Raw genomic sequence first — 15,458 nt, 5'->3', positions numbered from 1 at the left:
TTATATCTCCAATTGAATATGGAAAAGGCATCTCAAATCTGTCCAAAGCCAACTTCTGATCATCCCCACCTCAAAGTAACTGTATATATCTATGTTATTATACACAGTAATATGTCACATGTAACTACTAAACATATTAAATACATTGTATATAATTATACAATAACCTTCATCCTTTACTCTTCTTTCTTTCCACAAAAGCAGACTTTTACTTGAATGACTACAATAGACTTCAAACTGGTTTCCCTGCTTCCATGCTTGGTTCTCATATACTCTGTTCTCCACAAAGTAGCAAAAAGGAGCCCATGAGTGAACACAGCCAGATGACATCACTCCTCAGTTCAGGGACTACAAATGGCCTCCTAGGTTAATCAGAGTATAAGTTGACAGTCTAACAATGACTGCAAGGCCCTCTTCTACCACTGCCCCCTTGCTCATTCTACAGCTATACTGGCCCCCTTGCTATTCCAAAAACAAGCTAAGAATGCACCTGCATCGGGATGTGCCTACAGTTGCTCTCTCAGCCTCAATACTCTTCCCTCTTGCTCCTTCATCACTATCATCTGGTAAGGAATATCATACCTATTTTATAGATAACGCAACTGAAGCTCATAGAAGTTATCTACCCTCGGTCAAACATCAAGTAATGGCAGAGAGAGAATTAATAATATTATGCCAGGGTTGTGGGACTGCACATAATTTTCATTGTCTTCCTTTTGCTTGCCTTTTCAACTAACTCTCTTCTCTTTTTTTCTTAAAAAGAAAAATCAAAAGATACGCTAAATCTTTATTCTTGAATCAACCACTATAAACTATTTTATTAATACATACACACACACACACACACAAAGGATGTGACATTTGCCAAACATATTTAAAGAAACAGAAGAAAAGCAAAATAAAGGTTTCTTAATAAACATACCTTTGCTAAGTTGATTGAAAGCCCAGGAATCTCTGCTAATCTTCCACCCATTATAGATTTCTGAGCCATAATAACTCCCAAGGTAGGCAAGCAGGAGAAATCAGAACTTCCTTCATAAATAAATTTCAAATCTTTTGGTTCCTTCATCGATGCCCCCACTCCAAGGGCATACATAATAGTGTCCAGTTCCGTATAAGAAGAAGAAAATGGAGGAAGTTTGTGGCCAACAGCTCCAGCCTACAGAACAATAGAAGCAAATTGTTCTTCCACTGATATTTTTGTCAAATCTTTAAATAAGAACTTCTCAAAATCATTAACTGCTCACATATCTAGTTGTTTGAACAGAATGCCATTTTAGTAAATGTGACAAGAGTATCATAATTGTTTCTTTTTTTTAATAAATAGTGTGGGAAAGGCTTCATGTACAGATAAGTACTTTTTTATTGCTGGCTTCTTACTAACAGACAGTATGTCTCATTTTCAATTTTCCTGTCCCTGATGATGGAAAACCTTATTAATTCAGCAAGTATTGGCTACTAAAAAATACAAAAAATAAATTATAAATAAGGATACTGAATTGCTCTATAGGATCTATTATAAATGAATTCACTATAAGTGATGAGCAAAATCTTGCTTAATACTTGTAAATTACTGATTCATAATGGTTTTAGTTAAAATGAGGTTTTACCTTAAGTTCCTATCCAGGAATGTCATTTATCTAACTACATATTGTATTTTCCTATTTAGCAGTGATATGCCTAGCTAATTTGTGGAGCATATATTAGGTTATAAAACAATGATGTCCAATTTTGTATCACTTTCATTCTAAAGCAGGAGTCAGCAAACAAGTGAGTTAAGAATGGTTCTTACATTTTTAAAGAGTCATTTAAAAAAAGAAAAACAGGAAGAACATGTGACAGAAACAGTATGTGGTCCATAAACCAGAAAATATTTACTATCTGGCCCTTTACCAAAGAAGCTTGCCAAACACTACTCTAAACTGAAATCATATTTATAAACTGATCATATTCTCTGGGTTAAAATTAGATTGTTAATTTTATCACTATGTCTGCCCTGAGTCGCAAAATACCACAATCAAATGTGTCAAATGATTTATTTCTTATTATTTATTCACTACAATTTTTTTAAGAAAAAAGTGTCAGAGATAGCAAATCAGCAAACTTCACATGATCTTTTTAACCACAGTCCTATTAGACTTTCTATGCTCCTTATAAAAAAAGAAGTTTTACCTGCAACCATGTTGAAATATTTCCAAAATACAATCTATCAACGTTTTTCCTTAAAAAGATATAACTCAAAAGAGAAACTAAATATTCTTTTTGAAAAAGTTAGAAAGTAACTGAAGTAGGATTATCAAAAATGCTCCAAAACAAAAAAACACTTGTCACTTACATTGAAAAAGAGAAAGTAAAAGTTACATTTAACATTTTAGCCCTATGTTCATTCAAATTCCATATTTAGTACACGTTTTATAAAAAGTTTTATGGTCATTTATCCTTCCTTTTTAACAATAAATTAAAAGCTTGGAAAATAATTTTTTTGTATGAAAGAAAAGAACAAGAGAAAAGAAAAGAAAAAAATCTCCAGGGAAGGCAGAGCTTCAGGCTTTCTCCCCCACTTACAATTCCTGACGTGGCTCCTGATGACACATGACTGGTACGATTTGCCATAACTCCTCCATCTGAATCTATTTTACTTAGAGCTTCAACTATAGTGTCAAATGATTCTAAAAAAACAAAAAAGATAATAAGTAATAACAATGCTTCTGTTAAAGACGTGACTAAGAAAAGCTACTACGTTGTAGATAATTATTCCTGCACCATCCAGCAAGCCTGCTTTGTTGCCTCTGATTCCCCAGCCAGGACTGAACTGACTGGGACTCTTTACCTTGAATTCTCTGAGGCTTGGCGGCATTATCAAAGTCACAGATCTTTGTCCAGTTGGCCTTCACTGACTCAGGAGTCATTGGCTGATTCCTCTGTCTTACAATGGCTCCAAGGGTCCGCTCCCATCGTACTGGTCACAGAAACAAAGCAAAGATACTAAGCACATAGTTTAAGAGGGAGGCAGAGAGTAGAATTCATGAGTCCAATGAATTTTTTTAACCTTAAGAAAAATGGAATTTGTAAAAAAGATTCCAACTCCTAAAGATTTTTACTACAAGCCTTAAAAAGCATTTTTTCCTAAAATAACAAACCCATTAGGATAATGTCAAATTCCTTTTTTCAAATATTTGAAGCTGAAGGGGAAAACCTCTCTCTCCCCTGACTATGCCAGATACTACTGAAGGTAGAATGAAATGCTGAATGAGAAAAAATTAAATTACATATAATCATGCCAAAAGACTGACTTTATGACCACAGAACATTCAGATAATACACTTCAAGATAACAGAATAGAGCTTTGTTGGATAGCAAACTGAGGACTAGTGGTGATAACAGGTCAACGACTCCAGAAAACCAAATTAATGTATCAGACAGCCCCAAGTAATTCTCCCTTCTCTTTCCTTTGCTCCCCGCTCCCTTTCCACGGGAAGTCAACTAGACTGCCCAGATTCACAAAAATAGTCACTACTGCATATGTTCCATGAGGAGAATTTTTAACATTGTTTTCTTTTAAAAAAGCCCAAAGAATAAATAATCACTAGTAACCTTATTTAAATGTAACAGTCAGACTTTGATGGTTACTAATCTGAAGATTTGTCTTGGGGAATGACAGAAGCTTCTAGAAATTTCCTTTTGATAAAGTTCCATATGCAGCTATTATTACAAAAATTGATCTTCCTCTCTTAAATAGAGGTCACAAGACACTTAAAAATGCCTGAATAATACAAGTTACTTTACAGTTGGAGAGAACAGTCGTTAATGATACTCTACACTATATTGGAACAATGCCCTCCAGTAACTGCAGCCTTTTAAATAATTCAACTAATTTTGATACCAGCATCCAACTAAAAACTTGAATTTGGATATTGGAATTTTCACAATTTTTTTTTAATACCATAAAGTAAGTCTTGAATTTGGAGCTCGCAAGGTTTAAGAACTGGGGTAAGAGTGGATTGAAGCCAGATGAATTTGCTATTAGGCTGGAGGAAAATAATTTCCATAGATCAGTTGCAATTTCTCCCCTAGAAAGTTGTCCAGTGTGATTCCTCACTGTCTCCTCCTGATGCTCATGCTCCAAGGAAGAAGAGCCAAGTGAGAGAACTGGAGAATCTGCCTGTTGTACCATCAGGATAGGGCTCTTTCCATCTTTTCAAAAACAGCCCTGCCTCCCACTCATGTCTCTGCGAAACAAGCAAGTGGGTGCCAGAGATAAGGAAAGACAAACACCAGTATGAAGAGAGACTGTGTCGTCTGAAGAAACAGCCAGTTCTGGATAAGACAGGGCAAATCTAAAATAAGGACTGCCGACAGGAAAAAATTGAAAAGGTTGTTGAAAATGCCACAGGCCTGCTGGACAACTACCACATTTTAGAAGACCTGTTGGTATACCAGTGTTTGAGTTTGAATATGTGTGCACTAGATCCAATGCTTAGGCACCTGACAAGATCTTTTATCCATCTCTAACTGGATATACAGGTTTAAAGATATGGAAATAATATATGTCAAACCAAAACTGAAAGAGACTTACATTTTCCAATCCATCCAGCTCCAACCTATAAAAAAGAGGGCAAAATGGTTATATCATCTAATGTGAAATCATTAATAGAATTTTCAAAATTAAAAAAACAGGCAGTTATCTTTTTAAGAACATCAGAATGCTGGATGACAATGGATGAAAATAATGCAGCTGTACAAAAGTTCATAGGCCCTCATGACCTTGCACTGCTCATGCTATCAGAGTAGAAATAAAAAGCAGCACAATATAGTAGAAATGTATGTAGTAGAAAAGCACGACTCTGCACAGAAACCAAGGTTTGATACCAGTTCTACTGACTAGCTGTGTGACCAAGGTCAAATTATTTGACTTCCCTAAGTCCGAATTTCCCCTTATACAAAATTAGGATGATAATAGACTCTTCATGAGATAATCATGAAGGTTAAACAATATAAATACCAAACGGGCCCAGCACATCATTTGAAATACATGCCCCTCTCGAAAGACTTAGTGAATAAAAAAAACTAAAAAGTGAAGAAATAGAAAACCAGGATTTGACGTAATGAACTTAACATCTAGTCATTTTAATGAAACACCTCTATATAGAGATAAGGCAAATAACCAAATACATTAACCGCCATGCAGAAAGATGTCATTCTAGGAAACTCTCAGAAGAAAATGTATGATGTAAAGAAAATCTGTTTGTCATACCTTCAAACAGCACAACTACAGTGTGCCAGAACTTATCAAGAGAATTCTACACGCAGGTAACAGAAGAAAATCTAACACTTCTCAGCGGCTCTAGGCTCAAGGGTAAGGCTTTGTAATCACCCTTTCCTTTACATTACCAAGCCAATCGGCCTTGACGCTGTCAGAGTAGATAAAGCAGCAGTAGTTTTGTTAACACACAAGAGAAATAATACCTTTTGCCAAACTTGGGGAGTGATGCAACAAGCTGCAACCTCCACTCAGGTGCCAGAAACAACAGCTCCAACTGAGCCAAAAAATCTATATCTGCCACTCTAGATAGCTATCAAAATTCTGCAAACAAAGTGGCAATTTACTTTCAAGGTTTAAGTCAAGATATTATACACATTTCTTACTGTATTTTATCAGTCTCGCATACCACATGTCCCTCACCAAAAATGTTCACAATATAGTAAAAGAAAACAACAACATACAAAACTCTATCTACAGCATTATCCTAACTGTCTGTGTCTGTTTGGGCGAGTATGTCAAATGTGTATTTAGAACAGACTATTCTCGTAAAATGCACACCTAATAAAAGACTGGATGAGAATACCTAAAAATATTCAAAGGAGTTATCTCTGGATAGTGGTAATGTGGGTGACTTTAATCTTCTTCTACATGCTTCCCTGTATATTTAAAGTTTTCTACAAAAAACATACTATTTTGTTCATAGAATTAATAATAAATATAAATGTAAACGATAAAAATTTTTTTTAAAAATTCCTTAATGAGCTAAAAGACAGGCAGGCCAAAATTTAGCTCCAAATGGCTTGATTATTATTAAATTTTCCTCCTATGTAAATCTAGAGTTGTAAAGGTCTCTCCACATCTAATTTCCCACAATTCACAATCAATGACTATGATTAAGAAAGTGGATGCATGTATCTCTGCTTAGACACGTGTAGATTATTTTTCATTTACAAATCAGCTTTTTATTCAAATGAATCAGGGTATTATATCATTCACTTCAAATTGAGCCAGGTTATTTGTTACCAAGAAATATTTTTGATGTCATAGTATTCCTCACACAACAGGTTTATTATTATATTACCACAGAGAATCAAATGGAGGGGAGGGCCTAAAATAAAACATTTCATGAAAGAAAAGAAAAAAGAGATTAAACTCAAATGGGGGCTCAAAAATCTATAAATCAGCATAAAGAAATCTGAAAGGACTTTGACTATAGAGTGAAAACTGGATCTCACTGGATGGTGGGCTTATGTGTGGTTTTTATTTTTACAACAAACACTTAAAGCTTTGCAACAGAGGAAAAATAAAAAAGTTTATTTTTAAAATTAATAAGTTGTGTTTGCTGATCTATCACACCCAGACAAAACTCCTGCTATACTGATATAACAGGTAAAATTGAGGGGTGACTGCTATGTGTGCTGAGTTTAAAAATATGATTTCTAGTTCTCACAACAAAATCCCAAGAAAACTAAAACTCAAGGAAGTTAATTTGTACAATATTTCAGCAAGCCAGCAATCACCAGAGCAAGAAATCAAAACCTGGCCTGGGTGACTGTAAACCACCAGCTCTGTCCTTCCACTCTACCACTCAGCATCTCTAACCAACTGAGAAGGTCTGTATTTGACTAAACACATCAAACCAGTCACATTTTCACTTGACAAAAATATCAGAAACAAAGAACTATGGAAAAATAGAATTTAAGAAGTTGCTGCTTCTTTTCCAAAAAAGGATATTAGCCATACTTATTTCTTTAATTATAACACAGATATAATATTAAAAAATAGACAAGTAGTATCAACTCATGTACATTTTCACAAATGTGGACAATTGGAAAATAATAACTTTTGAATATTTTTTGTATTTAATTACACAAATACTGCTCTGGGAGAAAACAGAAAGGTGCAGAATACCTCAAACAAGCCACCATTTTCCTCACAATTCTCATGGCAAAGCCAAAGCACCAGGGGTGCTACGTAATCCGGCTTTAGAACATCCATAAGATCTGAAATAAATACCAAAAAAAAAGAAGTTTATAAACAAGACTATATAAATATTTAATCAATCATTTTACTTTCTGAAAATTCCTTACTTAAAAATTATAGGTTCAGAGACTTTTTAAAGAAGGAAAAATTAGTTATACATAATTAATAGTCTTAATACCCAAGACTTTTAGAAAATCTTTTCATCCCAATGGAGACATCCAGGTTTCTAACCCTGAGGGCATAAGACATACCTTTCCAAGATGGGTAACACACTATTCTGAACACAAGTTAAAGCTGCCTAGGCAAAGACTGGTGGGCAAAGGTACACACAGTACAAGGAACTTAGGTATCATTCATTCCCGAAACTATTTTGCTCCCCCAGCTACTTAACAAGAAGCCAGAAAACTTGACAACTGTAATGGCAGTAAGATAATGATGTGAAATGGACCTCGCAACCATTACTGCCAAGTAACAAAGTCTAAGAAATATTTTCCTGTTGCATACTTTCTGTGAGCAACTTAACAGAGCAGAAAGGTACTGCACAAGGAGCATGAACACCTAGAGTTTACTACTGGCCCTGCCATGAAGGCACCTTAGGACTTTGAGCACATCATTCATATTTCCTGGACATGTGTCTTCATCAGTAAGATGGTAATTAACATGCTGTGCCTGCCTATTCTACTAAGTTGTTCCATGGCTCAAATGAGATACAAATTATTAATATACCTTATAATCTGTACAGAGTGAAATAAATGTAAATTTTAATTGTGAAATGGCAAAATACAGTTTTATATTTTAAAGTACAAAGATGACACATACAGTCCCTGTAAATTAAAAAACAGTTCCAAAAACTTTTCACTTTATATCCTCTAAAAGTTCTCAAATATGCAAAAAATCTAATGGCAACTGTCCTCTACTCTCCATTATCCTCATGAGGAGAAAACCAAAGAAAGTCTCCAACCATCTCAAATTACATAATAAAACAAATTCTTAACATATATCTCATTCATGTCAATACATAACATTCCTCTAATTTCCCTTATATATCAATTGGCAAAATGGAATGTTAAAGGATGGCTATATAGAGATGTTTGACTTGACTCAAGAGATGTTCAGATATTTGAACTGACTAACTTTACAATGAATGTAACAATAAGCATGCCAATAAAACCCAACTGAGTATCTGTTAGGTGAGAAAAAAGAAAAAAAAAGTAAGTCACATATTAAAATTACTTCTGCCTCACGTCTTATTTCACATATTATCACTAATAATGTAAGTAAATATTCTTCTTTTCCAGTTCTCAAAACATATACTCAAACTCCTAGGTCGGCTACCATCTGATTAAACTCAATTTTATGGACAAAGCTCAAGAGGGTAGGTGAAATTCCTAAAAAGTTTCATAGCTAATAATACAGAGTTATATGAAATCAAAATTACATCTTAAGATTATTTACTCCATCCAGTGGTTTCGTCCACGGTCTAGATGACAAAGACCAAAGTTTTCCAAGATTGGTTGTGTCTCCTGGTTACCAGTAATGACAAAGACAAATCCTCTCTGAAGAAAAAATCGTCAATTTAAAATACAGAACAAACACAGAGTAAGATCAGACAAAAAGCTCATGATTAAAAATCACCAAGAACACATGAAGGAAAGCCACCAGGAGTAAAACTCAGAAGAAACAATAGATTTAAACTACAATGAAACAGAAATGTCGGAATTGAAAATATATCATATACAAAAGTGAATTACTCATTCAGAAAATAGATAATACAATCACAATGGTAAACAAGCAGTTAGAAACTGTCAGAAATTAAAAGGCAGACTAGATTTGACAAAGAGGGGAGGGCTAAATTATTGAAAGCAAAAAAAATCAAAAGATATATGAAAAAGTAGACTACATATAGATGAAGAGTGAATTAGTGAAATGGAAGACATTTGATAAAATTACTCATAACTCAACAAGACAAGGACATAGAAATATGAAAGAAAAATTAAGTGAAATAGAGAGCAGTATTAGGTCTAATATACATATACCTGACATCTAGAAAGAAAGAAGGAGAGTGAAGGAGTAAAGCTTCAAAAGACAAAGGCTAAAATTTTTCCAGAACTTATATAACACTAAGCAAAAATGTATACCATGAATCCACAGATCAAGAAACCAAATGTAAGCTAAGCATCCTGGACACATAAAAAGAAATCCACGCCCAGATACATCAAAGAAAGAAAAGAACACAAAAGATGAAAAGACAATCATAAAAGCACCAAAGTGAAGAACAAATCATCTATTAAAAAATGACAATTCAACAACAATGGGAACTAGAAGAGAGTGGAATGGCTTCATCAAAATGTTGAGAGAAAGTAACTATCACCCTAGAATTGTGTTCCCAGAAAAATGGTCTTTCAAGAAAGTGAAATAAATACATTTAAATATAAGCTAAACTGAGAGAATATACAAAAGACTGGCAGTAAAGGAATTTCTAAAGGATATATTCTAGGGAAATGGAAAATGATCCCAAAAGAATGGTCAAAAATACAAGCAGGAAAGTGAGTTTAAAAAATGATAACATGTATATAAATTTAAACAAATGTTTTTATATAAAATAATAGTTACAATGGTAATATCTAATTCACAGAGGTTAAAAAAAGAAAATTACAATAATGGAAAGCAATAATACGTAAGTCATAAAGCAGATGGCTGGAGTTAAAGTGTTCTTAGATCCTTATACTACTCATAACAGGGGTTTAAATGTTATTTAAGGTTAACATAAAAAGAACAGAGTATGTACATTTTAACAGAAAAAAGCAAATAAATGTTTATATGATTTCCAGAAACAGAAAGATGTATAGAAAAAGTAGCATTAACAGACATCACAACACAAAAGGAGGGAAAAAAATCCAAATCTACCAGTACCATAAATATATAAACTAAGCTCATCAGTTAAAAAAGAGATTGTCAGATTTTATTTTATTTTTTAATATCGAGAAGGGCAGTTTACAAAAGAAATACCTACAACAGAAAGACATAAAAAACTGAAAATATAAATTTAAAAAATTGAAAATAAAAATATAAAAAAGGAAAAGGAAAGAAATACCAGGAAAATATCTATCCACAAAAAAAGAATTTTAAAATTAGACAAAATAGAATTCTTTTTAAAATGAGGGGTAGTAAAAGGCATAACATAATATTTAACAAGAAATATCTAACAATTCTATACACATATGCAATAATAAAATAGCCTCAAAAATTACAAATCAAAAACTGATAGAAAAATAGAAGGAAACTAGTATTTATTTATATTTTTTCCAAAGCATAAGATTCAATGTCTTATTCAATAATTGAAAAGTTGAGCTTAAAAAAAGCCAACAAATATATAGAATATTTCAAAATATATGGAATATAAAAAATAATTATATTGCTATGCTATAGAGAGCGCTGCTATCACCAATTAGAAGATACTGTTAATTCTCAAGAACACAATGAACATTCACAAAATTGATTATATACTAGCCAGTAAGAATGTCAACAAATTTCAAATTATCAGTATCACAATCATGTTTTCTGACTACAAAGCAATTGAGTTTGAAACCAATAACAAAAAATTAGTAATTAAATCCTCATACATTTGAAAATTTAAGGTATGCTTACTACATATGTGGGGAAAATATCTGTAAAATATGTCTGACAAAATTCTATCAGAATATAAAAATTCCTACATATTAATAAGAAAAAGACAATTACTTTAAAAATGACATATCTCTCTAATTTTACAGAAGAGAAAACAGGTCCAGAAAGATTAAGTCATTTGTCTCAAGTAGATTTTAGTCTCCATATATTTTTTTATGGAGTTTGGTGGGCATAAAGGGTACTACATTAAACACTGACCTAAAAATCTCCAGAAGTACAGACCTGTCCAAATTAATGGAAACTCTATTCTCAAAGGAAACTAAATTTAAAGTCTAAAGTTTTCAATATTTTCTTGAAACCTGCTGCTTCCCAAAAAAGCCTATAGTTAATGGCAAAAACTGACTAAGGCAGAAGTCTAGCAAAGAAATGATAAGCATAAAATTCTAAATAGTGGTTATCTCTTGGCATGAAGCAGAGGAAAACAATAGAAGGTATAAAAGTTAGATGCAAGTATGTTCCAATCTTGGGTTGAGTTCATGACTATTTATTGTATTTTGATGCTTTACTTCTTACCAGTAACACAAACTGCTGTGCATATATATGTAGTATTACACTTAAAAGGAAAAAAAGGAAGTTGTATCTGCCCTTCATATAATCTAGTTCTTTAACAAGAATTCCTTGACATAACAGGAGAGTTAAGACAGTTTTTAAAGTAAGGGACTTCTTTAAATGGCCCTGTTGACAAGGGAAAGGAAAAAGAATTAGATCTCAGGTACTAATAGCTATTCTACACTAAAGCAAACTGATTAGGAACAGCTCTTAGGAAAAGTTAGCAAGCATATACTTCGTATTACAAATCCCAAGTTCTAAAATGAATGTTAGTTTAAATGTGCAAAGTAAATTGGTACCATGAGTGTTTCATGAAGCAGCTAATTTTAAAATAATTTCACTCATCAATTGCTATGTAACATTTCACAGAAGCTACTTTTAAAGTATTATATGTTTTTTACAAATGTGTTAAAACCGGTAGTATCAAAAACCATAAATAGTTTTCCACTAGTCAAGTAGTCTATTTGTTATATAACTAAATAAATTAGCATTGGCTCTCAGTCATACATTAAAATTCTTAAATTTAAAATTTTGTTTCATGTTTGTGAAGAACAAAGTTGGAAGACCCACATTACCTAATTCCAAGACTTACTATAAAACTATAGTAATCAAAACACCATGGTATTGGTAAAAGGACAGGCACATAGATCAATGGAACAGAACAGAAAAGTCCAGAAACAGACTTACATACATGTGGTCAATTGATTTTCCACAAAAGTGCAAAGGCAATCCAAATCAAGAATGAGAAATAGTCTGTAGGACAGCTGAATTAGTAGTTTCTTCAACAAATAATTGGTACTTTTTTAAAAAGGAGAATGAACTATCATATGTGAAATGAAACTTGAGAGATATAGTAACAAAATGCCTGTGGACTTCGTTTAGATCCTTGCGGAATAAACTAACTCTAAAAAGATATCTCCTTAGATAACTAATAAGTTTTAATACAAATTTGATATCAGAAAATGTTAATGTATTATTGTGTCTGGTGTGATAATGGCATTGTGGTTATAATGTCCATATCTCTTAGAGATAGATTTGCAAGTATTTTATTAGGTCAAATATAATGTCTAAGATTTGCTTTGAAATATTATAGAAAAGAGGGAGAGAGTAACAAAATAAATAAATATAACTAAATGAACTATGCCGAGGGCATCTTGTTCTCCTTAATGAAGGCCTATCCTCAAGGGAACTACCAGCGCCTTATCTGACCTAAGGGAAGAGCAATCAGACTACTGGAGACCCTCGAGCATTCCTGTCTGAAATGAGGGGAGGAAAAAAAGGCTAGTAAGAAATTCTTCTGAAGGTCAGAGCCCAGAGGCTTTGATCTGCTTAAAAAAAAAAGAGAGAGAGAGAGAGATTTAATCATATTATGGAACCATTCCCTTCCCGCATAACTTACAGCCACTTTGAGAGGGCTGCAGTATAACAACAGCGGATTACAACTGAGAGAGCTGCAAGGCATATATTCTATTTAACAAAGAGTTTCTAGGGAAACCCAAAGGCAGCAGGGGACACAAAAACAAGGATGAAGAGGAAAATGCAGCCTCTCACACCAATAGCTACAGCAACCAATAAATACAACCTAACTCCTAGGCAGATAAACATAAGCATTTTATTTCTCTTAATAAGTATGTATGTTTTAATTTGCAGTTCCCTAATGATACATGACATTGTACATTTTTTCCTGTCCTTATTTGCCATTTATTTGTTGTGTTTGATGATGTATCTGTTCATACCTTTTGATCATTTTAAAATTGGTTTCTTTGTTTTCTTATTGTTGCGTTTAAAGAGTTCTTTGCCTATTTTAGGAACAAGTTTATTAATAGATAAGTGTTTTGCAAGTATTTTTTCCTAGTCTATAGCTTGTCTTTTATTCTCTTAATCTCTTTTACTTTTGAAGGATAATTTCACTGGATACAGAATTCTGGGTTGGTAATTTTTTTTCTTTCAACACTTTAAATGTTTCCCTCCACTCTCCTCTTACGTGGATTCTGAAGGGAATTCTGATATAATATTTCCTTGTTTCTCTTTGGGTAAGGTGTTTTTTTCCCCTTTGTCTTCTTCCAAGATTTTCTCCTTGTTTTTTCTGTACTTTGAATACGATATGTGTAATAATAGGTGTAAATTTTTGGCAATATACTACTTGAATCCTCTGAGTTTCCTGGATCTGTGGTTTGGTGTCTCATTAATTCTGACAAATTCTCAGCTATCACTGCTTCAATATTTCTTCTGTTTTTTTTCTTTTTCTTCTCCTTCTGATATTCCCATTTGTGCCTGTTACATCTTTTGTAATTATACTACAGTTCTTGGATATTCTGTTCTCTCTCTTTTTTTTCCATTTTTTTTTCTATTTGCATTTCAATATGGGAAGTTTCTATTGACATATATTCAAGCTTACTGTTTCTTTTTTTCATTTCTTTTACGTTGTTTTTTTTTTCTAGCGTTTCTTTCTGATTTTTTGCAGAGTTTCTTTCTGTCTGCTCATAGCCATCCGTTTTTGCATGTTGTACACTTTTATTTTTCCATTAGAGCCCTTAGCATATTAATCACAGTTACTTTAAATTCCTAGTCTGATAATCTAAAATCTCTGCTGTATTTGAGGCTGGTTCTGATGCTTGCTTTGTCTCTTCAGCTTGTACTTTTCTTGCCTTTTAGCATGCCTTGAAATTTTTGTTGAGAACGGAACATGATGTAGTAGGGTATTAGAAAGTGAGGTAAAAAGGCCTTTACTGTGAGGTGTGGTTTTATGTTTATCTGCCTAGGAGTTAGGTTGTATTTATTGGTTGCTGTAGCTATTGGTGTGAGAGGCTGCATTTTCCTCTTCATCCTTGTTTTTGTGTCCCCTGCTGCCTTTGGGTTTCCCTAGAAACTCTTTGTTAAATAGAATATATGCCTTGCAGCTCTCTCAGTTGTAATCCGCTGTTGTTATACTGCAGCCCTCTCAAAGTGGCTGTAAGTTATGCGGGAAGGGAATGGTTCCATAATATGATTAAATCTCTCTCTCTCTCTCTTTTTTTTTTAAGCAGATCAAAGCCTCTGGGCTCTGACCTTCAGAAGAATTTCTTACTAGCCTTTTTTTCCTCCCCTCATTTCAGACAGGAATGCTCGAGGGTCTCCAGTAGTCTGATTGCTCTTCCCTTAGGTCAGATAAGGCGCTGGTAGTTCCCTTGAGGATAGGCCTTCATTAAGGAGAACAAGATGCCCTCGGCATAGTTCATTTAGTTATATTTATTTATTTTGTTACTCTCTCCCTCTTTTCTATAATATTTCAAAGCAAATCTTAGACATTATATTTGACCTAATAAAATACTTGCAAATCTATCTCTAAGAGATATGGACATTATAACCACAATGCCATTATCACACCAGACACAATAATACATTAACATTTTCTGATATCAAATTTGTATTAAAACTTATTAGTTATCTAAGGAGATATCTTTTTAGAGTTAGTTTATTCCGCAAGGATCTAAAATGCAAAAAGTCATAAAAATAAATGCCAGCAAAGATGTAGAGCAACAAGAACTCTCATTCAGTGCTAGTGGGAATGCAAAACGATACAGCCATTTTGGAAAACAGTCTGGAAATTTCTTACAAAGCTAGTCTTACCATACAATTCAACAATTATCCTCCTTAATATTTACCCAAATGAGCTGAAAACATGTCTACACAAAAACCTGCACATGAATGTTTACAGCAGCTTTACTCATAACTGTCAAAACTGGAAGCAATCAAAATGTTCCTTGATAGGTGAATGAATAAACAAACTGTGGTACCTCCATACCATGTAATATTATTCAGTGATAAAAAGAAATGAGGGGGAGGGTGTAGCTCAGTGGTAGAGCATGTGCTTAGCATGCAGGAGGTCCTGGGTTCAATCCCTAGTACGCCCATTAAAAAAATAAATAAGTAAAATAAAAATTTAAAAAGAAATGAGCTTCAATCCTCCAAGACATTTGGGAAGAAGAGGAAAGGA

At 33.4% G+C, this 15,458-nt stretch overlaps 1 protein-coding gene across 1 annotated transcript in view; it reads right to left on the bottom strand.

Moving 5' to 3' along the window:
- Nucleotides 1-15,458, bottom strand: part of HSD17B4 (hydroxysteroid 17-beta dehydrogenase 4) — a 74,760-nt gene that overhangs the window by 39,109 nt on the left and 20,193 nt on the right. Inside the window, exons 9-13 of the mRNA XM_031448880.2 lie at nucleotides 7,175-7,266; nucleotides 4,577-4,601; nucleotides 2,831-2,959; nucleotides 2,566-2,669; nucleotides 923-1,159 (exon numbers count right to left, since the gene is read on the bottom strand). Of these exons, the coding sequence (XP_031304740.1) occupies nucleotides 923-1,159; nucleotides 2,566-2,669; nucleotides 2,831-2,959; nucleotides 4,577-4,601; nucleotides 7,175-7,266 (587 nt within the window). The remainder of the gene's footprint in view (nucleotides 1-922; nucleotides 1,160-2,565; nucleotides 2,670-2,830; nucleotides 2,960-4,576; nucleotides 4,602-7,174; nucleotides 7,267-15,458) is intronic.

This window comes from Camelus dromedarius, chromosome 3 (genome assembly GCF_036321535.1).
Source record: "Camelus dromedarius isolate mCamDro1 chromosome 3, mCamDro1.pat, whole genome shotgun sequence".
Classification (NCBI taxonomy): Eukaryota; Metazoa; Chordata; class Mammalia; order Artiodactyla; family Camelidae; genus Camelus; species Camelus dromedarius.
The sequence above is the reverse complement of the archived record's forward strand: the minus strand, read 5'-3'. Positions and strand labels throughout refer to the sequence as shown.